A 26,369-nucleotide genomic window follows, 5' to 3' on the forward strand; every position below is an offset into this window, starting at 1 on the left:
GCGGATTTTAGTCCTACAGTTTGAGATGCTTTACTACTGTTGTGATCAATATTACACAACGCAATGGCAATCTAATTCTTACAGTGCTGTTGAAGGTGCTTGTCACACAGAAATGAAAGCATAGTATTCACATCACTGGCACTGTGGGGAAACATGTAGACAGCAGCTGACTGAAGCAGTTTAACAATCAAATGCTGCTTTTAAAAAGGAAAGCATACCAGCAGTGCAGGGATTTAACTTCAGTACAGTAGACTTACTAATGCTAGGCATGCTAAAACAATGGAATACATGCAGATAGGTGCAGCAGAGCCCCAACATCAATAGCACAACTATGAGTGGTGTGTAAAACATTTACAGCAGCAGTCTCTGTATTTCAAAGGCTTATTCATTTTATGAAATGTAGGGATCAGAAATATAGAACAAAGAATAGACCAGGTATTCTTTTAGTATGGTAGACTAATATCAGAACCCCATACTAGTCACTATTCAAAACATTGTCTAGTTCCAATGGCTCTGATTAGCTAGGGTCTACTGTATTTTGTCCTTTAAGTTCCTTCACACACGATACACAAACACAGACCCCCACACGCACACGCAGAGACACACACCCCCAACTATATTTGACCACTTTCCTTTAAGTTAGGGTCAGCTGTTTATTTATCAGAGATGCAGAGCATGCAAGACCAACATGTACCAACTGTAAAACACGAAATAGTGCTGAATTTAGAAATACTAAAAGAAACTTAATAAAGTCAATGACTCACGTTTCCACTAGCAGCCTCTAACAATCATGACTTCCAGTTGAAACGTTTGTCGTTGACTTAATCAAGTTTCTTTTACCGACTGTATGTGCGAAGCAGCTGTATTTATGGCAGTCCAATACCCACAACCTGCAGAGTGCAGATACACAGTCTTGCCCGGGACACAGCACTGCTCTGCAGGGTCTGATTCTAACTTGTGTTCAAAGGCAGTTTCTGGGAGAAGTAAGGCAAAGGAATCCCAGCTGGATTGTAATGGACTAGCTCAACCCTGCGCACTACATTATCCACTCTGTGATCAGCACTACACTCCATTACAGCTACAGTGGTTGGACAGTTACACAATTTCCAGCAAACACAAATCGAAGAGCACAGAACATGATGTTAATTGCCAGACTGGCTTGTCAATACACTCCAGCCTACAGGACTGAACAATTCTACTATCCTGGCTGTCGACAGGGCACATCCGACTGCAGCTTAAGTGTTTAGGTGAATATATTTGAGACGTGCTGTAGAACAACAAAACAGGCTGTCAGTACTTGATTCAGCACGCGCACACACTTTTAATACATCCTTAATGTCGAAATAATAAAAACACTGTGTGGTTCAGTAACATACGGGACCCACACTGTTACATGCATCTGATAAATAAACCAAATTGGTAACCCTGAACCTCAATGGTATCCATACAGTCTACCCATACATTTCAACCTGAGCGAAGCTGTTCAACACTAAAAACAAAACAAAGTGAAATCACAAACAAGAGCATGTTTAAGGTATCAAGGAATGTCTTAAGTTTTTATAATACTTTCTTAAAGATATGGCACATCTTGGGAAAAGACACACATTGGAAACATATCAGTACTCACAGAAATAACACATTGTACATAACACATTAGGTGCAATATAAGTTAGCTAAATATCATATATAAAAGTGAGCATATATAGAATTTTTTAAAAAGGAACTATTTTTGTAAACACTATTTAAACCTAGGCCAATGACCTTTACAATTAATTATTATTATTAGGTAACACGTTCAAGAAAGACTCTTCTGAACAAAATGCTATATGGCATGCCAACATGTGCTGAAAAAAATGGAATATTTCATGTTTGTGTGTGTTTCAAATCCCTTCATCCATGACTTGAGATAATAAAAAGAATGGCTATATGCACGTGTGGGACAGGACACTGTAAAAGCACATCAAAGAAGGTAGATCACCTGCTCAAGTGATCTAGACAGCAGCAGATATAATCCCCTTCACTATTAGAACAATAAAACAGTGCCCTTTGAGTCCCATAGTCTTGTGTAAAAGGCCAGGGAGGAAACTATTCCCATGATTTAAAAAGTGGCAGCATGTGGATAAACTGAATGCATCCTTTTTTATTTCAGATAAAAACTACACTATAGAGAGTAGGGCATTTTTTAACATGTGTACACCAACAGCAGTGACCTAGACTGGATAGTGTGCTGTGCTTATTCACAGTCCAGGACATTTAAAGTCAATGCACGCAATTGCAACAGCTTTACTAACACAACGCCAGCTGGCCTGTAGTTTAAAGAAACGACTGTTAGTCGTGACTTTTAACCGTTTGGCACTATCCCTTATTCTCAATACTGACTTCTTATATTCCGTAACAAAATAGAAGTACTGTAAAAACCTTTGTAGAAGTCTATTTTCCAGGTATTTTAGGGGGTCCTAAAAAAGGGGGGAGCGACTTATACACCGGTGTGACCTATAGGTTTTTTCCTGAAATTGTTGTCTCAAAAAGGGGGTGGGGGGCAACTTATACACCGGTGCGACTTATACACCGGTTTTTACGGCAAGCATGACTGGTTGAGCTTGATGAGCCTTGTACACAACACCTACTGCCAACATCCGGGCACAAGCTGAATGATGATTTAGATAACAATATACATTTTAAATATACAGCCCACTTTAAAATATCCTCACTGAAGGATGTTATTTTTAAAAATCATTTCTAGGAATAACCAAGTACTGCTGGCTTCTTTCACAGCAGTTTCATGAATAAAAACACACATTCTTTAAATATCTCATGAGTTGAGTCTCTCTGAAGCCAGCATGTCTCTTTGTATTTGTCCCTCCTCTGTGCATACTGTTGTTCTGTGATGCTATTGGCACAGATGTGGGGGTGCTCCGGTGCGTCCCTGCCTGTCACACGGTGGTGTGGACGGGGGTGGCAGAGTGGGAGGGGGACGAGCCCCGGTCGGAAGAGGAGGACAGGGAGCGGGTGCTGGCCTCTCTATGCAGCTCGTCCACCTTCTTCTGCAGCTCCGAGCGGATCACCAGCAGCTCCTTCAGGTTCTGGTGAACGGGCATCTGTGTGAACCAGCAAAACCATAAATCTGAATCCGAGGGAACGCATCACAGTCTAAAGCAGGTTACACCATGTTCTTCTGTGAGTAAACCATGAACTGTTAACAAGGTCAGCCCTGATGTACCATGGTTACTTTATGGCCCCACAGCAATTCACATTGTTCACATTGTTAGACCATACTGTAGTTAGGACACGGTTGTACACCATAACTGGCCATTGCTATGCAATCATGGTCATCAATGGTACTGGGGTACTGGGTTAAACTACAAACTATTACCATGGTCAGCCCAAACCTTTGTACACTTTGAGACACCCAGCCCTGGCACCTCGTCTTACCTGTGGTCTCATGCGTGGATTCCAGCGCACGTAGTAATCGACCCACAGCTCAAGATGCCTCAGGCTGGCCACGGGGTACAGAACGTGGTTTTCATAGTTCACATAGAAGGGGTTGGTGAACTCCTCTGGCTGGCTGTTAATGTAGGACCACAAGGACACTGTCTTAGTGTGCAGCTCCTAGAACCGAGAGGGAAGACAAACACACCACTGAAGGATGGAGTCACTGGACAGCCACAGTGTCATGCAGTTGTCTGTCTTACAATGCACTCCTTACATTTCACACTGACTGGGAACGAAAACGTGTGAGAAAATCACAGCTCGACCAATTGAAAATAAACAGCTTCTTAAAATACACTAGGGGTGTGATCAGTTTAGAGTTTAAACGATAGCCAAGTATTTAAGAGTTGTCAAACATATGCAGGTCAAATACAGTGGCGGCGTAAGCCTTTGTGTCTACATCAAGTGTACAGTGTAGGCCCATTTATTCCATATTGAAGATTTCTGAACTTTTCCATATACTATTAAATGCTGCACACATACTCAATTATACACATACGCTTTTCTGACTGGTTACAAGCATTCCCAAATAAGTTTAGATGTTTAAACATCTAAAAACTAAACACCCCTAGAATATTCTTCTATGAAACCTACTTAACAAAACGTTTAAAAGACACACTATAGGGTCTAAAGGTACATTTGTATTTACCAATATCTGAAGCAGAATTTGTTTAATAAACACAACGGCAGGATAACAGAATTCTTGCGGTCTCCTCTGAGATGTAACTGTAGAAGCCACACATTTACTGTTCCACTATCAGCTGATATCACATCACTTTAGCCTCTTTTTTTGTTTCAACTCATGACCCAACTGCTTGGACCCAGGTATTTCATTTGTCAACTGTTATTTCTGCCCATTCTGGTCCCCGTCTAAGAACTTGGTTCGTACCGCCTTCACTCTCTCCTGTTCAGAGTTATACAGGAATGTTCCAAAGAGGCAGCTGTACAGGTGGTCCAGGATAGTGATGAGGAACAGCTCGTTGAATTCAAACGCAGCCGGAAACTAGGAAGAGACAGATTTCATTCAGGACAGTTATTCTAAACGTCAGCAGCTTTATCACCTTTATCACTGTGAACTTTATCACTGTTATTAATTTTAACTTTCAGAATTCAGGAGACACAGACTTTTCAAGGTCAAAATTAAACGGCTGCTTCCTGGTACCTCGTGACTGCTTGTGCTGAAGGTCACAGTACACCATTGAAGTAAAATGGACAGTGTTGCCAGTACCAATAAGAGGTCATTTAACAGTGCAGTACATTTCTATAGTGCCTTTCATCACAAGGGTCCCAAAGCGCTTCTAACACAAAAAAGAACTCAACCATTCAATTAAAAACAATCTAATACAAAATTTAATGAATCACAAATTTGAGACAAAAATGTGGTTTTAGTGTAAAGTTAGAAAAACTACAATAAAAAGCTAGTTTGTTAATTAGAAAAATTGTCTAAAACCAAAACATTATAAAATTGGATAATTTTTTTGTTTAATTGTAAAATTTTAAAAAAATGATAAGAAGGCAGTTTTAAAAAATAGAACAGTTAAGAGCAGTCTAATAAATAAAAAAAATATGAATACAATTGGAAAATAAAAAAGGACAAAAATAAAAAATACAGGCACACAAGGGTTAGTCTCTTACCTGCCTCATCATCTGCCAGACACAGTCTATGAACTGCACGAAGAGGGGGGATCTCTCAGAGTTCGTGTGGTTCACATCTCCATGGCCGACACGCTGGAAACACAGTTCTGAGCATGAAGGCTGATCTCAAGCACAGCACACTCCTATCACATGCTTCTTAGTTTTATTAGTGCCAGGCTACTAGATGCACAATCCTGGTTTATTTCAGGAACTCGCAATTTGGTTACATATTCCTTTTGTAATCTTTATGTATTCAGTAAAGAGCAGCAATGTAGTGTCTATACTGTAGTGTCCCCACTGCCTTTCAAAAGGAGCCCCTTTCTTACCACTGCAAACCTGTGTCCGAAGCTGATCCACTCCTTCTCAATAAGCACCTCGAAGCCTTTGATGGTCCTGTAGTAGCTGTCCAGCATGAGCATGGCCAGGGAGGTGAGCTGTGCCGTGCGGTCCCAGCCATCGCTGCAGTGCACTACCACCGAGGTCTTCCCTGACTCCAGCTTATCTGCGATGCGCACGGCACCCATCAGAAGCAACTGGGTACGGAGAGAAAAGCACAAGCGCGTCAGCGGCATTCCTCCCCCGCCACGGTTGCAGATAGAGCAATGATCAGTGACAGGAACCATGAGTGGTAGAAAGAGAAGCGTGACATAGCAATCATTCAGACAGACAGGCATCTCCTTGCATGCCAAATACCAAGCGACTGCATTTACCACTTAACGCCAGAAAAAGAAACCAGTGCATGCTCAGAGGATCCTCAGTCGAAACAGGACTGAAAGGGATAGTGTGTATTGTTAATATTGTTCTCAAATCCACAGTGAGGAGTGTGGGTAGAGTTGAGCTGCTGAAACAGCAGTTTGAATGCAAGCGCAAAAGTACAGCAAGAACATGAAAGAGTGAATGTACAGGTTACAAATATGTGTATGAAATCTTTGGTGAAGTTTGGAGAACAGTGAAACGTTGATGCTAAAAAGCTTCAAATCAATAACCAGGCTCATTTGAGAGGTCCTACATGCACCTTTGTTGTTTCTTGCTAATTCTTTAATAATACTTAAATCACACAAACAAGTACACAGTCTGCTTGTATGTGGAGCTATTTTAGAGAATGACAGAGATAGAAGGATAGGGAAGCTCAATAGAAAGGCTTGACGTTGTCTTTCAGCCTTCATTTTCACAGCCACAAATAATCATTCTGCTGTGTTACAATGTCTAACACATTAACCGTGTTCTGCATTCGCTCCCATCTTTCTGGATGGCTGCTTAAAAGTGCTGGCCAGCGCGTCATGCTCACCCGTATGTACTCCAGCCAGTGGGTTGAATCCACGTTGGAGAGCCACTTGGCCTCATCGATGACGGGGTAAGTGATTTCCTTCAGCTTGCGAAGGGACTCTCTCATCACGTGGATGTTGGGGATTTCTAAAAAGGTCAGCTCAGCGTTGGTGTAGAAACTCTCACTCTCATACCCGCCCTCTTTAGCCTGAAAAAATAAAACCTCCAATAAGGGAGCTGCAGCACAAACACATTCTCACTCTGGGATATGCACTGAGCTGGCAGGATACAGGAAGAATTTCTGAAACATTGGAACATTTAAACATTTAAAAAAGAATAAAGAAAACCTGATGGCTGGTTCAGCGTATGTTTTAATATTAATTCTTTTTTTTAGCTCAGCCATCAGTATTTAAATACAGGGCGATTCATAATTCATGCAACATTGTGGTTTGGCACAGGTTTCAATTCTCCTTAAATGTTGCCATTCAACAATCACAACAACATCCAGGTGGCCAAACGGTGCATCACAAGAGTGTCTCTGTCACAGACAATTTTCCTTTGCATATCATCCTCCACTTACCCTCCAGTTTTCACAGCGCTCCAACAATGTTGAGTGAATTACGAAATCACCTTGAATATATACACTGAACAGATAAGGTTAAGAAAAAAAATACTTAAGATCTGCATATATAAAGTGACATAAAGTACTAGTAAGCGGTGTGCAGCCAGACTATGTGGGTCAGTGCTTGGGACTGTTCCTCATTTATATCAATTACTTGGATAAGATTCACACTGCAAGCTTGTAAACCTGCAGATGACAAAGACAGGTAATTCAAAGGGATTCGGACCTGCTCTGTAACTGAGCAGGCAAATTATATTTAGGAGAAGTAGAAAGAGAATTTGTTTGAGGCTGTTGAACAGGACCTTGGGGTTCAGACTTTAACAGTATCCCGCCTATGTGGAGAGGCAATAAAAAAGGGAAACTGAATGTTAGTCTATACTGTAGCTAGAAGTGTGAAATACAAGGCCAGGGAAGTGAGGCTAATCTTATATAATGCTCTAGTTTGAGTACACCTAGAATACTGTGTCCAGTCCTGGTCACCTCACTACAAAAAATACAACAAAGAGAGAAACTGGGCTAATCTAAATGACACAGGATAAAAGAATGAACTCTCTTCAGCCTTGAAAGACTAGCAAGAGGGTAGAGCAAGTTCACAAGGACTTTATTTTTTATAGTTGAAACAACAACCTTTAAAATACCAGGACAAAAAAAGATTATATTCTGTGCTCTTGCATCAGATGCCACGATGGCACTAGTGAGTGGAGTGGTCTGCTCCAATTCTATTCTATGCTATTGCATCAGATGCCACGATGGCGCTAGCAAGCAGAGTGGACTGCTCCAATTCTATTCTATTGCATCAGATGCCACGATGGCGCTAGCAAGCAGAGTGGTCTGCTCCAATTCTATTCTATTGCATCAGATGCCACGATGGTGTTAGCGAGCTTAACGGTCTGCTCTAATTCTATTCTGTGCTCTTGCATCAGATGCCACGATGGCGCTAGCCTGCTCTTAAGCTCTGTTCCGATTCTCACCTTGTTTGTGTCCGCGACGCTGTTCTGCCTGGCATCGAAGATGGTGAGTTTGTGAGACTGGGCGTTGGCGTCCATGATGGTCTGCAGGTACTTCTCATCTTCTTTGCAGCGCTTGTCGCTGGGCCCCACTAAGGGCTGGCTGCAGCGGGTGATGGTAGCCTGGCTCTCCGGGTGGATCCATGATAAAACCTGCAGGGAGCACAGCAGCCCTTCATCAGGAACGTCAAACACCCTTCAGAAATACAAAGGCAGACCAGCGATTCTACACAGCAGGGTCTGTTTTAATGATCTAATAAGACATGAATCCCAACGGTGTTCTTCCCCAGCCTGTCTGATTATTTGACCTCCTTATGAAAGGAAATATACAGCAGCTACTAATGCCAATTAAATGTTTTTTTTTCCTTCTGGGTTTCTCTAATTGGCTGCCTTATTGCTTAAAGGTCTGTGTGGTTTTAGCTTCCTGGTCTTGAGGAATCACGTGACATTGAGCTTCGACCTGCTTCTATATTTAACATGCCGTTTGAAAGGTAATACTATCAAATAAGCAGTAAATAAAGTATTTAAAAAGGCAACAAAATCAAAACTCAAATGAGATGTTGCAGCCATCTGGGTTTAATGGAGATTATAATATAAATGGGCTAATATAAAAAGGTAACTGCTTTGTCTAAACAGCAAGTATAACCCTTAAATGTATAAAACTCAAATCATATTTCTTACAACACATTTGTGATATATGTGTAAGTGATCTGGATTCAACAGCCCTGTTTCTGAACCTGCCACACACACAGATTTCCCATCCAAATCGATGTTTCATCACTGCTCCGGATTGTTTTTTCATTATATGAATTTGATGTTCTGTGCTTGTAAAATACTTCAGGGATTGGAAATAAGACTCCCTCTGCATAGCAGTTTGATCCATTCCTGGTTTTACTCCAAGTTTAATAAGACACACCCGTGCTTCTTAATTATACGCTGTGGCTAATCAAGCTCATAGTAAAACCTGGAATGTGTAAAATGCTATGCATTCCCATACTTTGACAAAGATTTTGTGAAGGCAGGTTAAATGGACTTCACCAGTCCAAGTGAAAATAAAATTTAATAATAATAATAATAATAATAATAATAATAATAATAATAATAATAATAATAAAGGGACTTCTAAGGGAGTTATTACCCCTTCACAAGACTTTAATTTACACTGGAAGAGTGGTAATGTGCTTCCCTTTGCAAAAGACTGTAGGCTCCTATAACTGACACCTGGTGTCCATTTCTGGAACTACACTCACTCTACAAACACAAGGAAACAGGGATTTTCAGTACAGAGAATAGTCTCCCCACGGCACCCCACTATGTACACGTATTCTCACAGGGCTGTGAGATGTTTACTCCATGGGCACGTATTAGTCCAATTATGATCTTGTGCACATAACACATCAGAAGCAATGTGTGTAACCCTTGAACTACAGATATCACAAGTCTGACGACTTGTACAAAGTTACAAAATTCACAGCGACACAGCAAGTGGCATTTGAACACTGTGGTCAGTTTTCAATGCATTAATAATTGCAATTACACCTAAATGTAAACCAGAGTAAGCTGGCACTAACACCTGGCTTTCTGGCAGTAAATTTGCCATGCGACTGCTTTTCAACAGAGCTCTGAAAGTTGACTGACATTCTACAGAGTTTCACGTCGTTTTGTGAAAATGTTCTCAAATTATTACAGTGACTGGTGGTTGGTGACAAACGATGGATGGATGGATGGATGGATGGATGGATGGAGAAGACAATATGGACCCTGAGGTGCAAGTGGCTAGAATATACATTCTGTTATGTGCTGTGAGGTTTTCTGATCTCTGGAGACTGTAACTCCCCTCTGCGCACACACACTGAATACAACAAGCCTCTGACTCACAGCAATGTGATGCTTAGCTCTGAAGCGCACACACACACTAATGCAATGAGCCCCTCACTCACAGCAATGTGATGCTTAGCTCTGAAGCGCACACACACACACACACACACTAATGCAATGAGCCCCTCACTCACAGGAATGCAATGCTTAGCTCTGAAGCACACACACACACACACTAATGCAATGAGCCCCTCACTCACAGGAATGCAATGCTTAGCTCTGAAGCGCACACACACACACACTAATGCAATGAGCCCCTCACTCACAGGAATGCAATGCTTAGCTCTGAAGCGCACACACACACACACACACACTAATACAAGCCCCTCACTCACAGGAATGCGATGCTTAGCTCTGAAGCACACACACACACACACTAATACAACAAGCCCCTCACTCACAGGAATGCGATGCTTGGCTCTGAACGCCACCACTCTCCTCAGATCCTCGTCCTTGATGCTGGTGGGGATGACCAGGAGAGCAGGGTAGGTGTCACACAATTCATAGTTGCTGTTCACTTTACTTATTGTCCAGCTCTCATTCGGCAGACCCTGGGGAATATCAGAGCTGAAGTTTAATAGAACATCTATGACAGGAACAAATATACAAGGGAGGTTACATACATAGTCTGTTTTTGAATTTTGTTATTTTCCAATTTTGTCAATCGAGATTACAAAATGATTATACAAACAGGTTATTTTAAAGCTACACAGAGCTGCAGACGAGGCCTCCATATCAATGGCAGGAATTTAAAGTCGGACTGCCTTATACATTTCTTGCTTTTAAATACAACACCTCCCTTTTTATTCCCCTTGGAATTCTAAGATGTAATGTAGTGCAAGACAATGATTCTTTTTTTTTTGTGCTGCAATCACTGGTCCAGAGGAGATAAATCAAATTAAGAAATATATAATGTAAACATCAGTAACTAAATAAAAAAATATATACATAATGCATATAAAAATACAAAGTAGTACATATCAAACAGATACAATAAAACTAAAACAGATATAGAGAGAGATAGAGCGATAGATATATATAGAGAGAGACAGATATATAGATACATATATATTATAAAAATGCCAGCTCAAACAATTATGTTTTTAGTCTTGTTTTAAAAACAGATCAGGTCTCAGCTTCCCTCACATGTGCTGGCAGCTCATTCCAAAGTTTGGGGACTCTATAAGAAAAGCCCTTCCTCCCCATTTAACATACAGGGATCTAAGGTTACGATTGGGGATGTATGGGGTAAGCAGTTCTCCTAAATAGGTTGGTGCCAAGTTATTTAGGGCCTTCTAAGTTAATAACAGTATTTTAAAATCAACTCTAAAATTTACAGGAAGCCAATGCAAAGAAGCCAACACTGGGGTGAGATGTTCCCTTTTTCTGGTTTTAGTCCTGATTCTAGCAGCAGCATTTTGAACCAGCTGCAAACAAGACAGTAAACATTTTGGGATGCCAGAAAATAACGCATTACAATGATCAATTCTGGAGGATACAAAGGCATGTACTAGTCTTTCAGTGTCAGATGTAGAAACTATAGGTCTAAGTTTTGCAATATTTCTCAGATGATAAAAAGATTTTGTAATCTTTTTTATATGTTTCTCAAATAAAAGAGTAAGGTTGAAGATCACACCTACATTTCTCATTTCTAGTACAGGTTCAGAAGGTAGTCTGCTGAAATCCAGGCCAAATGATTCAGGCTTATTTAGCTGGTTTGATGAACCCACTAACAAAACATCTCTTTTTCTGCATTCAACATTAAGAAATGTTGAGACATCCAGCCCTTTGTCAGTAAGACAAGATACTATATTGGTCCCAAAAGAGGCATCACTGGGTTTTAGAGACAAATACAGCTGGGTGTCATCTGCATAAAAATGGAAATTTACTCCATGTTTGCTTATAATATCTCCCAGAGGGAGCATATTAATGGAAAATAATAAAGGACCTAAAACAATTAAAACAAATTGAGACCTATCAGAAAGATAAGACTTGAACCAGGATAAAACAAACCCAAATAAACCCACACAATTTTGCATGCAATTGATTAAGATAGAGTGATCCACGGTATCAAAAGCAGCACTTAGATCTAATAAAATTAAAACTGATAAATATCCAGAGTCGGTGCCAATTAATAGATCATTTAATACTCTAACAAGAGCTGTCTCAGTACTATGTGCATGGCGAAAATCAGACTGAAATTTTTCATAGATGTTGTTTTGTGTCATAAATTGATGCAGTTAATTTGCAAGTACCCTTTCTAATATCTTTGCCACAAAAGGAAGATTTGAAATAGGCCTATAATTATGTAGAATTGTTTGATACAAGTTATGTTTCTTGATCACTGGCATTATAAAGCACAAGGTAACCTTGGAATTCAACTGAAGTGCAAGACCAAGAAAAAAACAATTTGGAGCAAAAATTTCATTGCTCCTTCCAGCAAATTGTTTCTTGCTAGTTGTATTGCCCTCTAAAAATAATGTTCCTTTTGCACAGCAGTTTGATCTGTTCCTGGTTTTACTATGCATGTAACCAGACACATCTGAGATTGTTACCTATATTATGTGGCTAATCAAGCTTGTAGTAAAACCTGAAATGGGTGCAATGAGTCTTATTTCCATCCCTGCCTTTGCTTCAAAATAGGGCCCTTTGGGTCAAGGAGAACAGGAGTCTTGAGGGTGCAGTGATGTGCGAAAAGCAAAATTATAGAAACAAAAGAGAAGAATTTTCAGACTGTGTGTGTCAATAATCCTCTAAACTCCTGATTTTACACAAATCTTTGTCATCTTCCAGGAACTGTTCCCATGCGATTATGCGCACACTCGGTATGTGTGGCACTGGGTTTGTAAATGTTAAATTAACATTTTGATGGCTTTTTAGTTTTTCCTTATTTTTATTTTTTCACTTGACCCCCTTGAAAATGAGACGGATCTCTCAGTCTCCGCACAGCACTTTATCCTCTGCACATTGCAATTCCATTATTATCATTGTCAGGGTCCACGTGGGATTCACACTCGCGCTCCAGATCAGGTCTCAACCCGAGCCACTGAAGTGGAAAACTGAGTGCCACTCAAATAAAAGCACTCTAAACCCTTGAGAGGTCCCTGCACTTCCAGGAAGATTGCTCACTGAATGCTTTACCTGTCTTTTATACTCAGCTACAGGGTCGTACACTTTCCAGCCATCAACAGGAAACTTCTCCTTATACAGGAACGCAAAGAGGGGCTAAAAGACAAAAACAAGGGTTGTGTGTGTGTGTGTGTGTGAGATTACCAACAGCCAGGTTACAGTCAACCAAGGGAGCACTGAAACAAGGTCGTTTTCTACCATGTTACTGTTAACTTCGGAAGCAACAAGATATATACACTTTATACTGATGGGTCTCGAGATTCAAGTGAAACGCTAGATGCTACCAGAGACTGAACAGGAGGCCACATTACTAACGGTAAACTATCCTAAATGAAGACTGATTGAATCTCATGCAATAGGGTCGTTTCAGCTCAATTGGACCAAATCCTGGGGAGGGGTTTCCTCACTCTAAAGCTTTTTGCAAGAGCTTTCCAACAAATCATATTTATTCCCTGCAAGATGTCAAGTAACCCGTTGGCCCACAATTTGCTTGAAAATGTCAACTTCAATAGTTTCAGAAAAAAGTTACACGAGCCGATTACATGGGGAGGAGGAATGGTGTCCCTACCGTTGGGGATGTGAACTGGGTCTGCTATCTCATACAGCACAGGAGGAATTGGACTGCAGTGTGAGGTGCTCTCTCGGGTTGCTGTTCCGTCTCTTCAATCAACTACCTTAGTGAAATAGAGACCCCGGTACTCACCAGGTCGTTGGAAACGGGAAATGCATGTTTGGTGAGGTTTTCAAAGATCTCCAGTTTGCTCTGCTCTTCCTGTTTGTAAGCGAAGCGTGGGTTTCTCATATCCTGTCAATGTCAGAAAGGAAAATCAAATGTACAGAGCCATACAGCTTTTATTGTGTTGAACACAGCCCCATGTGAAACTGGAATAAGTACAGATAGTCTGCAGTAAACAGGGAATGCCATATCACACATATATACATATATCAAAGTGTTAATTGAGGAGTATTACTCCAACGCTGCACTACAGGACTACATGAGCATTTCAAAACACATCCTGATGTTTGTACAAGTCGTGTTCAAGGGGTCTCTAACACATAAAAAACAAGCCCTATCTGCTATGCACGGGATGACATATGCACACAGCATGGATGGAAAGAAGACTCCCCTTGCAAAGAAGTTTGATCCATACCTGGTACGAGTTTAATAAAACACACCTGCTGGAGTGGAGTGGGTGAAACTGCAGTGCAATTGCAGTCTCATTTCCATCCCTGACAACTGGAATCCTGACAAAACCTTAACAGCAGTTGGCTGATTTCTGTGATTTATAATAAATATATGTAATATTGTATTGCACTGGTGAAGCAAAATAATCCCATGTTACTGTTTTCATGATGTTATTGAATGCTATGATGCTTAACTAACCCCTGCTTAAAACAAACTTGAAGTGAAGTGAATCATATATCCAGGTGGCACAGTGGGCTTATTTAATAGCCTTTGATGTTATCAACATTAAGCCCTCAATGGAATCAACATAGACATTGATCACAATTGCCACAGAGGGCTTGGTCAAAAAGAGACCAATGATTGGAGATGCATGAAGGCTGAGCTGCTCCCTCACCCCTAAGAGGACAATCCCATTGAGGAAACACAATCAATCAGTCAATGTGCAAGGAATACATGCATCAGTACAGTAGGGAAAGCTCATATTAACATGGGAGAGCACACAGCCTCCAGCAGCAAGCACAGCACAGTGATTCTCCAAACTCAGTCTTGCTATAGTGCCGTGCTGTACCTTGCACACAATCTCCATCCCACACGAGTTCTCCCCATGGCTCTGGACTCCGATGGTTTCCAGTCGACTGATCACTCCCAGATTAACATCCAGGATGAACGGTGGTTCCTGCCGGGGAAATGCTTCAGGTTAGGGATCACACTGCTTAACACACTGTATATGAATAAGGAATATAGTTCAGTTGTTTTCTATATGGTACATTATGCAGAATGAAGCTTAAAACAAGCATGCCAGTGATTATCATTTACCGCCACGGCTGTACATTCTAGAGAGATCGGTATCTTGAAAAACTAGATCAGCACGACTGATGCTCACTGTACACTATGCACATGTGAAAGAGTAAGTTTATCAGGGTGCCTCCATACAGTGCTATGTCCTTATCCAGTTTCAGCACACATGGATAAGCGGTTCATCATATAAATATAAAAATGGATGTGTGACAGACAGACAAACAGCCTCTTTTTATACAGTACCCCAAGGAAGAAAAATCTGCTTGTGTTTTTGTCACAATTGGACAAATGCTTCCCAAGACACAGTATATGCATAAATGTGACCAGGATCCACAATTGCATTATTCGTTCAGTTTTTAGCTTGTTCATTTGTAAATGTTGGTGGCTGTTTCTGTAAAGTGCTTTGAGATTGACAGTGCTGCATGAATGTTATTGATTGTGTGCATTTGGCTGTACTGCTATGAGGAGGAAATGCATTGCAAAGTTACTCTATCAATAAAGTAGAGAGGCTGCAGAGGAAAGCTGACTGCTTCATTGGGTGCTTACCCGTTCCAGGCTCTTGAAGTAAAGTTTGTAATCAGTCACAGTGAGTGTCCCGCTAACCGCTCCAGTGAAAGGGCAGATATACATCACATCTTTAGCTGCGGAAAGAAAACACATTACCGCTTCCAATATGTTATCAAAGAGAACTTCTCTCCTATGCATAACACAATAAAAATATATCTTTTAATAAGATCAGCAGATGATTATAAAATACATTCGCTTTCGAGACCACAAGGGGAGTTTCAGGAGAGAAGTGGAAACTGGAGGTTTAAAAACCTCTTCTACAGGTCAGGTCAGCCTCAAATCTTTAAAAAGGATAATTTAGATTAACAGATACAATTTTCTGAACTTTATTATTTTTCTATTAATATAAAAGTCGTTGTATAAAACATTAGCAAGCCATGACTCCGTTCACAACAATGCATTGAAGCACTTTCAAAGCAAACTTACTCAGAATCAAGACAATAATATAAATACGCAAACATAACACCAAGCCTAGGGACAAATAAGGCCAACAGGACCGTTTTTTTGTTTTGTTTTCTGGAATGCAAAATAAATGACAATACTAATTTTTTTAATAGAGTCTGACATCGAAATAGTAAGGTTTAAAAAATATATATATATATGAACCCGGGTCTGTGAAACTAGCTGTGAGAGAGAATAGGGCACTCACCGATGGCTTTGATAGACTCCCCAGGAAAGCGTGGCGCCTCTTCCATTTGTGCCAGTCTGTTCCCGTCCCTCAGAGCCTGACATTGATTTAACCCACAGGTGAGTCTCAGTCTTGTATAAATCATTACTATACACACACCCTGATGTATTCCATTGCCTTTGTATTCTCATACCACAGAACCACAATGTGCACACACCCACACACAAAACCCTGTTGTTTCTGAACAGCCTTCAGACATGCAAGGTGAACTCAGCAGAGAAACAGCAACAATGAGCTTCTGAATAGACAAGCTAATTCTACAGAGCAGTGATTAGGAACCGCAAAGAGGATACTGTGTTGTAGGAAACTGGGAAAGAAACTGAACATAAACAGCTGGTTTCACAGACCCCAGATGACACTCACACTAAGGTTAGGCAGTCCAAGATTAGTGTGAATTAGGGTCTGTGAAACCAGCCACATGGCAGAATGTTAATATGTGCATTTAACAGATTTAGTTTCACTATGTTTATCAATATATTTTTTGTTTTTTTGCAAAATATACTTCAATTATTTATTTTTCTTAAAATGTACATAATCCAGCAAATAACTGAACAAAAACAAAACTTACAAGGTTCTGAATATTTAATTTCTTATGGTTTAATATTCCATAAAGTGTTCTTAATCATTCTCTTTTGTTGTCTCTGCTATGGTCATTATTTCCTATGCTTACTATAGGTATCTATTCTAGCAAAAACAGCTCCCGAAAATATTCCTTAAAAACACATGTTCTGAAGTGAGGCGGGGAAGCATATCAGTGTAACACCGTTAATAAGCTTCTCCACTTCCCCACAATCTGCCTTGAACAATGACGGCAAATGTTGTCACAAGTTCAGAGAAAGGTAAAGATTTTCTGCTGTCTGGCTACACCACACAGCGCTTGAACACAGTACGTTAGCATTGACTTGATTAATGAGTTCGTTTTTATGAATAATCATATGAAATTTGAAAACCAAGGCCGGATTAAATTTGAAATCATGGCGGTGCTATCACTACATTGACTTAAAATGACTGTGGTAAAGACATGTGCAAGTGTGTAACACAAAGTATCAGTCTAGCTCCAAATATGGAAAAGTGTCTTAGATTGTCATAAGACTATGAAGTAAGTAACTTCAAATCATTTCAATTACTGGTAACTGGCAATGTGTTCCATTCTTCAGTACTGAGTTATTATAATGTTTCTGTCTTGGAGCTTGCTCTGAACCTATATTCACGTGACAAGGTAGAACTCAGACAAGCTCAAAGCAAGCTCAGAATGATAATACTACAGGCCCATAGCTACTGCTGTATATTAAGCAAAAACTGCTGTATCACAGTTTCTATTTGTTTCGTTTTGTTGGTACCTCTCGAAAGCCGCTACAAGGACAGTGGTGCCATAAAACAATTCAAATTGAACTCCAGCCTCGGTCTGCAAGGCACAGCACAGCACAGGCTGCTCAACCCAAAATGAGAAGTCAACCCAAGTAAGGAAGCAGCAACTTGCCGAGGTGTGAGGTGTGAGCTTGGGGTCAGCGTCTGAGAGATAGCTGTTGGGTCCGTCCGGACAGTCCTGGACAGGGAGGGAAGGAGCACGGTGCAGCAGAAACGAAGGAGAAAGGGAAAAGAAAGGAAAGGTAGAAAGGAGTTGAAAGAACACCCGGGACAATTAGAAACAACATTAAAAAAGGCAGCAACAGAAAACACCAGGTTACAGGAAAGACTGGAAGTTTGGAATGCGATGCCATAGTGCTGCAGCCAGTTTCAAAAAGCCATTCGTTTGTTTGTGTGAAATGAAGGCAGCTGTGAAGCACAGACTAAAGACTTGTTTTCAAATAAAAAACGAAGAGCTTTTTGTTTTACTCGTCAATGACATTTCTTGTAGTTTCCAAATATTTTGAACATGTGTGGCTTTTTTTAAATTCAATCTTTACACAGCTGTCACTAGTCTTATTAATTAGGTTTTGTCGCACAATAAGAGAAAAGCGTCAGGACTCAAAGCAGTGCGTCTCTTCAGCACACACCTCGCGATGACATACTTCCATACAGCACAGTTTGGCCCCATTGGGTAGGAGATACGATGCTGCTGTCTGAGGTGTAGCTGAGGTATACTTGAGCGTCAGTGTAAACACCCCCTCAGCTACACCAACACCTGACACTACCGGAGATCATGTAAACCATCTGGTATGCCAACATTGGTTTATAAGGAGTCAAAAGTGCCCAGAAGGTGAAACTACAGAAGAATGCACAGTTTACAACTGAACATGTCTCTAAAGCACTTCATTGAGTGATCATCCTGAATAAAACCTATTCATACAGGAGTCTATACCATATCTGCCGACAGTGGCAACTCTCTCTCTAAAGGCTGCAATGGCAAACTGAAGTTACTCCCAAAAAGCACAAAGCAGGCGGTTCAATTTAGCACAACAGACAAGACAACAAGAAGCCCAATACTGTTGTCATTCTTACCGGCAGAGGAGGCCTCTTGGATGTCTGTTCGTTAAAAAGAATAAAAAATTTGCATGAAGTGTTTTAAACTTTACAGGAGAATTGGGGACAATACAGAAGCTCTGCTGACAGAAGTGATTATATTGCTGAAAAGGCAATAGCATCTCTAAGATTGCCACCATTCTGCACAGACTAATGGGTTGATTTGATGAACCTATACCTTTCTGATTTTATTAGAGCATTTTACTGCACAGAGGATCTTTGGGGTTATCCTGGGTTTAACAATAAAAATACAGTAGAGGGTTCATGAAATCCAGGGGGGTGGTATCTGGTAAAATGCTCTAAAGAAATCAAGCTATGGCTAATTATGGCAATGCTGTAAAATGCTCTACTAAAATCCAGGGGTGGCTTATAAATTGATCAAATAAAACCCATAGTCGGAAATCTAAAACAATCTGTAGTGCAATGTATTGTCCCTTTTTCCACACTAAAACTGTATTTACAGTGTGAAAAGAAAAGGAAATATTGTTACAGTAAGGTATTGTTATACTAAAGGTGTGAAGTTCACACTCTTCAGCTCAGCTATTTCTAATACCTCGTTTACACTTCCTTTTCCCAGGTATAGCTGAGCTGGCCGGTCTGGGCGAGGTGTATTTAATGATGGCTGTCTGCGTTCCACTGTCATTTTGCCAGGTATCGCTGACACAGGAAGTAGTAGTGCGGCAGTAAAGGTCATAGTACAACAGTAAAAGGTCTTGTTGGATTGTGGGATTGCTTTCATATATGCAAACAGGCGAAGATGGATGAAGTTGAAGAAACACGTGTGGCTGTTTTCTTCATATTCAGTCTTTACACAGCTCTCACTAGTCTTATTAATTAGGTTTTGTCACACAATGGGAGAAAAGCTTCATGAATCAAAGCAGTGTGTCTCTTTAGCACACACCTCGCGATGAGATACCTCCATACAACACAGTATGGCCCTGTTTGGTATGAGAGCGAAACTCCCGTCCGAGGTGTAGCTAAGGTACAATTGAGCATCAGTGGAAACACTCCCTCAGCTACACCTCGCCCAGACTGACCAGCTCAGCTATACCTGGGGAAAGGCAGAGGAAACAAAGCATAAATCAGTTACTAAATTTGACGCTAGTTGTTTAAATTCAAAGACTGCTGCAAATTCATATTAGAGCCATCAGTAACATGAAAAAGCAGTTCACCATGTCCTAGATCCACTGTATCTATATGGAAAATGTGAGCTTGACAGATAGATGCCTACGTACACAAACAGATTCTGATACTCTCAATAACCCTTCCATTTCCTTAAGCAAGACCCCCCCCCCCCCGCCCACATTCAGAGACACGGAGCCTCAATAGAACTGCAATAAGAATCCTTAGCAGATTCCGTCGCCTGTTTTGTTAAAAGGTGCCTCCAAACATAAGAGACTGCCTCTGCTTCAGCCCCTCCCTACAGCAGCATAACTGTGGATTGAATGTGTGAGAGCCGGAGCCACGGCCTCCCCTCTACTCTATTCATACCCCCGTGACTGTGCTTGCCAGCAGGCTCCATGTGACAGGAAAATGCAACCACATGAATCTGGAAAAAAAGATAAGACTTGACAAAACAGATTTCTTCCAGTCTGTAGACCAAGAAATAATTCTAATAAGGCAGGTATTGTTTTTTATCTACTTTTCACTTATGTCACCAAGTGTTAAATGAACTACAGAAAAATACTAATCACTAAAGAAAGGACGAGTATCATTGGAGGTCTTTATACTATCATGTCTGGAAATCACAAAACGTGTACATAAATGGACAGTGGACAATATGCCCTTGATAGGAAGAGAATTATTTGAAGCTTATTTACAGCATTGCACTAAATAGATTATTTCTGCATAGAAGTTTCTGTCCAAACATAACAGGCAAAACAATCTGTGTTACTGCAGCCATGGAGGGCGTCTTCAAATCTCAGCTCAGAGAAATAAAAAAGGGTGCTGAGCCAAGCTTTAACAGCAGTGCTGCATTAGAGCCGTAGAAAAGCGCTCAATTATTATTCTCTATGAAGAGAATATTATAAATTTACATACAAAGTGAGTTTTCCAAGCCAGCCATGGGTCAACCAAGACATTAAATACCTTTTTATAGAAGTAGTAACAATGCCTTTGTAAATTACCTCCGAGAAGTCTGTGAAACCAGGGATACTCAAGCTGTAAACCCTCTTCACGTTCAAGTAAAGCACAGCTGGTGCCTCTTTACCATGCACTGTGACTAATAAAACACACAGACAGCACAGGGCTGTGTTCCACCTCAGGCCTTGGTGACTCAAGCCTGGCTCTCGTAGCTTATCATGTAATCAGAATCTATGAGTCTCACTACTCTAAGTACAGTACAGCTGGGTGAACATGATTCCTTCAGTAACACCACAGCTGGTCTGGAATATCTCAGCAGTCACTGCATTCAGTCCTTCCAGTGCTGTCAGTACTGGGCAGTATGTCTCTATTTCAGAGGACACACTAAACTCTGTCATTCAGTTTCATTGAAGCATTGTGTCACAGCATATCTTAAGTGGAGTTCTATAGGAAACCTGCAGCTGATACTACCTGAGTGAACCAACTGGTATGCCAACATTTGGTTAATGATGTGTCTGAATTGCCCAGAAGGTGAAACTATGGAAGAATGTACACATTACAACTGAACAGGTCTCTAAAGCATTTCATCGCTTGATCATCCTGAATGAAACCTATTCACACAGGAAACTATACCATATCTGCCGACAGTGGCAACTCCCTCTCAAAGGCAGCAATGGCAAACTGAAGTCACTCCCAAAAAGCACAAAGCAGACAGTTCAATTTAGCACAACAGACAAGACAACAAGGAGCCCAATACTGTTGTCATTCTTACCGGCAGAGGAGGCCTCTTGGATACCTGTTCGTTAAAAAGAATCAAACAATTGCATTAAGTGTTTTAAACTCTTTACAGGAGAATTGGGAAAGTACAGAAGTTCTGCTGACAGAAGTGATTATATTGCTGAAAAGACAATAGCATCCCTAAGACTGCCACAACTCTGCACAAGCGCAAGGATACGTTTCTACAGACCAACGGGTTGATTTGATGAAACTATACCTTCCTGCTTTTATTAGAGGATTTTACTGCACAGAGGATCTTTGGGGTTATTCTGGGTTTAACAATACAAATATAGTAGAGGGTTCATGAAATCCAGGGGGAGTTATCTGGTACTGTAAAATACTCTAAAAGTCAAGCTATGGCTAAGTATGGCAGTGCTGTAAAATTATCTACTAAAATCCAGGGGTGGCTTATAAATTGATCAAATAAAACCCATAGTCGGAAAAGGAATTTGGTCAAGTGACTTGTGCATTTGTTGCATATTTACATTTCCATGGTTCTCCCTTCCTGTCTGCAGTTTTTGGTTGTACGTTTACTATAAAATTGAAACCTAAATATGTATTTCAATTGATTGCAAATTTGAGCTAGGAATCCAAAATAGCACCACCTGAGTTTGGATTATAGAACAGCTCTTTATGTTCAAGTCTCTTGCCCAAATTCAGCCAAAAGCAAATTGCATCAAAATGCATTGTGATTTGATAGCTCTGGAGCTCTCAGCAAGACCATTTAAACTTGCCTACAAAAAAAACCCAAAAAACACATACTTATTTTAAACAACGACATGTAAAAACTGAGTTACAGTATTATCCAAACTAGCAATGCAATAGTTAAAATAACTTTCCCGATCTGGAATCGATTGCAATCCGAACCTTGCACAACCTGTTTAACGTACTGTACTTCACTGCACCAGACTGCAGACGTCTGGTTAACACATTGTCTTGGATAATCAAGATTTTGCTGTAAAGCATCTGCAGGTCTAGAGCATGTTTTAAGTGTTACTGAACAGATTGTAGGGTTACATCAATACACATGACTTACTGCTGCTGCCTGCTCAATGAACAGATGTACTTTTTCAACAGAATTGCAATTGGTTTGATATTTTTAAACAGGGACAGGTGGTTCATGTAACATAAAATGCTCTAATAACATACTGCTGTGGATCATCACAGAGATGTTGATCAAAATGACCTCCAATTCACATAACAAGGTTTTGCCAGTCAGTGAAATGCACAGCCTATGTAGTGCGAAAAGGATGAAAATGCTGCAGACACATTTGATGACAGTTATGAATACCCATATTGGAGGTACATCTTCTCTACACAGAGTAAGCAAATGTATGGTTTCGGGACTCCAGGTATATAGAGTATGTATAGGACGCCAGGTATATAGCGTATGTATAGGAATACATGCAGCACAGCAGGCAATATTATTATTATTATTATTATTATTATTATTGTTATTATTAATTTCTTAGCAGACACCCTTATCCAGGGCACCTTACAATTGTTACAAGATATCACACTATTTTTACATACAATTACCCATTTATACAGTTGGGTTTTTAATGGAGCAATCTAGGTAAAGTACCTTGCTCAAGGGTACAGCAGCAGTGTCCCCCACCTGGGATTGAACCCACGACCCTCCGGTCAAGAGTCCAGAGCACTAACCACTACTCCACACTCCTTACAGTAAGTAACATGTTTTGTTTTAAACCTTACAGCCTGTTCAGTAACATTTTTAGTCAGAACTGTTCGCTGGCTTAAAGAAGACCGCAATGAGACAGGAAGGGGAGACTGCACAGAGATAATTAATATACTTTAGCATAAGACAGGAAGGAGCTTGACACACTGCAGCTTTACTCTTACCCTCAGATCAGGCCTCCAGCCAACCTGTCAGTTATAAACACAAACCAATTAGAAATCTCTCCGCGGGCTCCTGGGGGCCCCCAGACTCACACAACGTCACAGAGTAGGAAGCTTCAAATGTCATTTCCATGTCCTCCTTGCACATTCTGATGTTTTCGATCATTATAAGCGACCCTTAGTTATGATGAGCCAAAATATTATAAACGATGCTGCCGAAATATTATAATATTGCTCGAGATCTGCCTTTGCCTGACCTTTTCATTCCATTCCAATCATATGACAGCGTGACCTTTCAACTCTGCCAGCCCCAGCTACTTTAATATGCGCCGATGCATCTTGATGCAGTTACACGCGACATGGGCTTTAAATGGGACTTTATAAAAGAGTTGAAGAATAGAAAAAGGTTAAAAAGTAATGTGGTCTTTTATCAGTAATCAAACTTCCCATGCTGAACCACAGGACTGCAAACAGCCTAGAGGAGTAAGGGGAATGTAGAAAAAAGGACATTTAAATGAAACGTGTGCTCTATTTAAGGGCGCCCCATTAATCAATCTTTACAAACAGCATCACTACAGATTGGTAACTTTAAACTGCCATTTCTGGGGGATAAAATAAGGAACAAACCTTGTAATCCCGGGAGATGGCCTCGGATGACACAGGGCCAGCGATCTGGCTGGAGATGGTGGCTGCTATCAGCTGTCTACACCATTCCACATGCGATCCTGAGGGACTAGAAACACAGCCATTAGATTCATACCAAGACTTCACAGAGTAAACATGCTGTTTAAAAGAATGTGTTTACACCCTCCTCTGAGGCTGTAAATCTACATTCAACAGAGGAAACATTTAAACCTGCTGTGTAAATGGTACCTTTTAAACTATCAGGCACATTTTCAATGAAAAAGTACTTGATTTAGTATTCAAATTTAATTGTAGTATTTATTTCAATTTCACATAGATTTTTTTTTTACAGTGGTTCACAGTTCAGCCTTTTTATTTATTTAGCCTTACTTTCACCCACAACATTCAATCACAACCTCAGAGTAGAAATGAGGAAAAGTCTTAGACTAGCACACACAAGCGTGTCTTTTTCAATGTCTGAATTCATCCAAAGGGTATAGGTTGCTGCGCTTCCATCCACAAAAGCACAGAGATGTTTACATACATTAAACAGATGCTTACCATTTGGGTTAAAAAGCAACGTTTCCAAAGCAAGGGGACCGATTCATTGACACAAAATATTGCTGTTATGTGCTAGGAGGTATTTTATTCAATAACTTGCTGTTTTATCATCCATTTATAATATCTCACTAACAGTATGCTTATGTACACTATACTACAAAAGAGGCTGTTCTAAAAGCTAAATTTGACTTTTCTACTGATTCATTGGGTGGGGGTCCTCAGTCAGTATGGAAAATATGATACCCATGAAAACCTACTAATTCCTGTACTAGGCTATGCGGTTTTCTAGTTTTATTCATATTTTATCACTCCAAAGGTGTTGTGATTTTATATAGATCAGGGTAAGTGCACAACCCAAGCATGACCTTTTCCAGAACCAATCTTTCTAGCTAGGTTTCCATAACACCAAACCATCTACCCACAGGGACAAGATATCCCATCAACTTAACAGGGCTGACGACATTCAAAATGCCATGTTCTCAAACAAGGCAGTAACAGCATGGTCTTCAAAAGTGCGACTCCTGAAATAGTTCACTATATCACTTGGTAACGAAGTCCACATTTGAAAAAGCCCATTAAAATCAGTTAAATCAGGTTTGTAGTTCATGAAACCGTACTACATGTTTTGGAGAGGGGTAGAAGTTTACCTCAAAGAAAAGGTTTAAAAACATTCTTCAAAAAACAGTCCTTCTCTTTTGTATTTAATTGTTTTGCCTAGTAGAAAATAATTCTATAAATGAGAAGCACCTCGTGTACATTGTTGCACTGCTGCACTGAACTACAGAGGGCTTGCATGACATTCGTAACCACCTGCTGCTGCAGGTAGAGCACGAGCAAACCTGTCCACTGCACAGCGTGACAGAAGCGTTTACAATAGCTGCATTCGTGTAAAAAGAAGGCACTATACATTTCTATCCTCACAATGCACCGGTATGCATTATAAAAGACGGTACTTTGTGCAGCAGCTAAAACCATTTCAATTGCTACAAAAGCACTTTAACGTAATGCAATATGTGGCAATGGTGATGGTTTAGAAGCTGGTGCAACTCAATAAACAAGTAGTTATATTGCTTACACAGTAAACCCTATTATATGTGTTATTGTAAAACACGCAGCACTGGCAGCGACTTGATTCAAAACTACAACAACGCAGATGCATGCATGCATGCAATAATAATATATACAAGTATTAGGCATATAGTTTATACCGGCTAGTATTATACGGAATATTATATATATTTATATTATGATGCAATGCAAACATCTCAAGAATAGAATTAATAAGAGACTGCACGGCTTGTTAATTGGAGCACGTTGAATCCGGATGCAGTATCCGTGCGTCGCAGGTAAGCGTGCACTGCTCGCTTGCAGGTTTGTTTACCTCTCCAAAGCCTCCACGCTGGGCTGCCTGGATGACCCCAGTCCTGCTCCGAGTGGTCTGGGTGGTTTCCTAACGACTCCGGGAACAGCTGAGCCCTGCTCTGCGCTATAGCCGCCTCCTCCGGCTCCTGCCGTCAGCTTTTCCATGCTATTTCAGTTTCCTATTTCCTTTTTTGTGTTTGGTGGTCAATAAACCCAGCTGGCTTTGGGGAGACAGGCGTTTTGGTTTCCCGGGGCTGAGGCTTCCTGTGTTTGTTTTTTAACGACAACAAAACGCTTCCGCCGATTACCGTCTGAATAAGGAAGCAGTCGTATCTCCACTGCTGCGATTACCCAGGATGCAATGGCCCTATACGC

General features: G+C 40.6%; 1 protein-coding gene across 11 annotated transcripts; it reads right to left on the bottom strand.

Moving 5' to 3' along the window:
• Positions 1-1,301: 1,301 nt before the first annotated feature.
• LOC117412347 (myotubularin-related protein 1-like) lies at positions 1,302-26,369 on the bottom strand. 11 transcript variants are annotated; one of them, XM_034020659.3, is made up of 19 exons: positions 26,014-26,369; positions 24,075-24,180; positions 23,451-23,474; positions 21,583-21,606; positions 18,708-18,731; positions 17,746-17,811; positions 16,227-16,302; positions 15,557-15,651; positions 14,781-14,888; positions 13,730-13,831; positions 13,039-13,122; positions 10,299-10,448; positions 7,984-8,172; positions 6,413-6,598; positions 5,451-5,657; positions 5,125-5,217; positions 4,379-4,492; positions 3,433-3,609; positions 1,302-3,098 (listed from the first exon to the last, which is right to left on the bottom strand). In XM_034020659.3, the coding sequence occupies exons 1-19, from the start codon at positions 26,157-26,159 to the stop codon at positions 2,934-2,936; spliced, it is 2,136 nt and encodes a 711-aa protein (XP_033876550.1). In that variant the 5' UTR covers positions 26,160-26,369; the 3' UTR covers positions 1,302-2,933. The 11 variants fall into 11 exon arrangements, with proteins under 11 accessions (XP_033876550.1, XP_058845039.1, XP_033876551.1 ...); XM_058989056.1 differs by lacking the exon at positions 23,451-23,474; XM_034020660.2 differs by lacking the exon at positions 18,708-18,731.

The sequence above is a fragment of the Acipenser ruthenus genome, chromosome 16 (genome assembly GCF_902713425.1).
Source record: "Acipenser ruthenus chromosome 16, fAciRut3.2 maternal haplotype, whole genome shotgun sequence".
NCBI lineage: Eukaryota > Metazoa > Chordata > Actinopteri > Acipenseriformes > Acipenseridae > Acipenser > Acipenser ruthenus.

What these genes read in the sequence shown, in the direction of transcription:
- LOC117412347 (XM_034020659.3), bottom strand. Translation starts at nt 26,159, where the DNA reads ATGGAAAAGCTGACGGCAGGAGCCGGAGGAGGCGGCTATAGCGCAGAG. An exon ending in CCAAGAGGCCTCCTCTGCCG is followed by an intron (nt 18,732 to 21,582) that starts GTAAGAATGACA and finishes TTTAACGAACAG; the next exon opens with ACATCCAAGAGGCCTCCTCT. An exon ending in GCGTCGCGGACACAAACAAG is followed by an intron (nt 6,599 to 7,983) that starts GTGAGAATCGGA and finishes TTATTTTTTCAG; the next exon opens with GCTAAAGAGGGCGGGTATGA.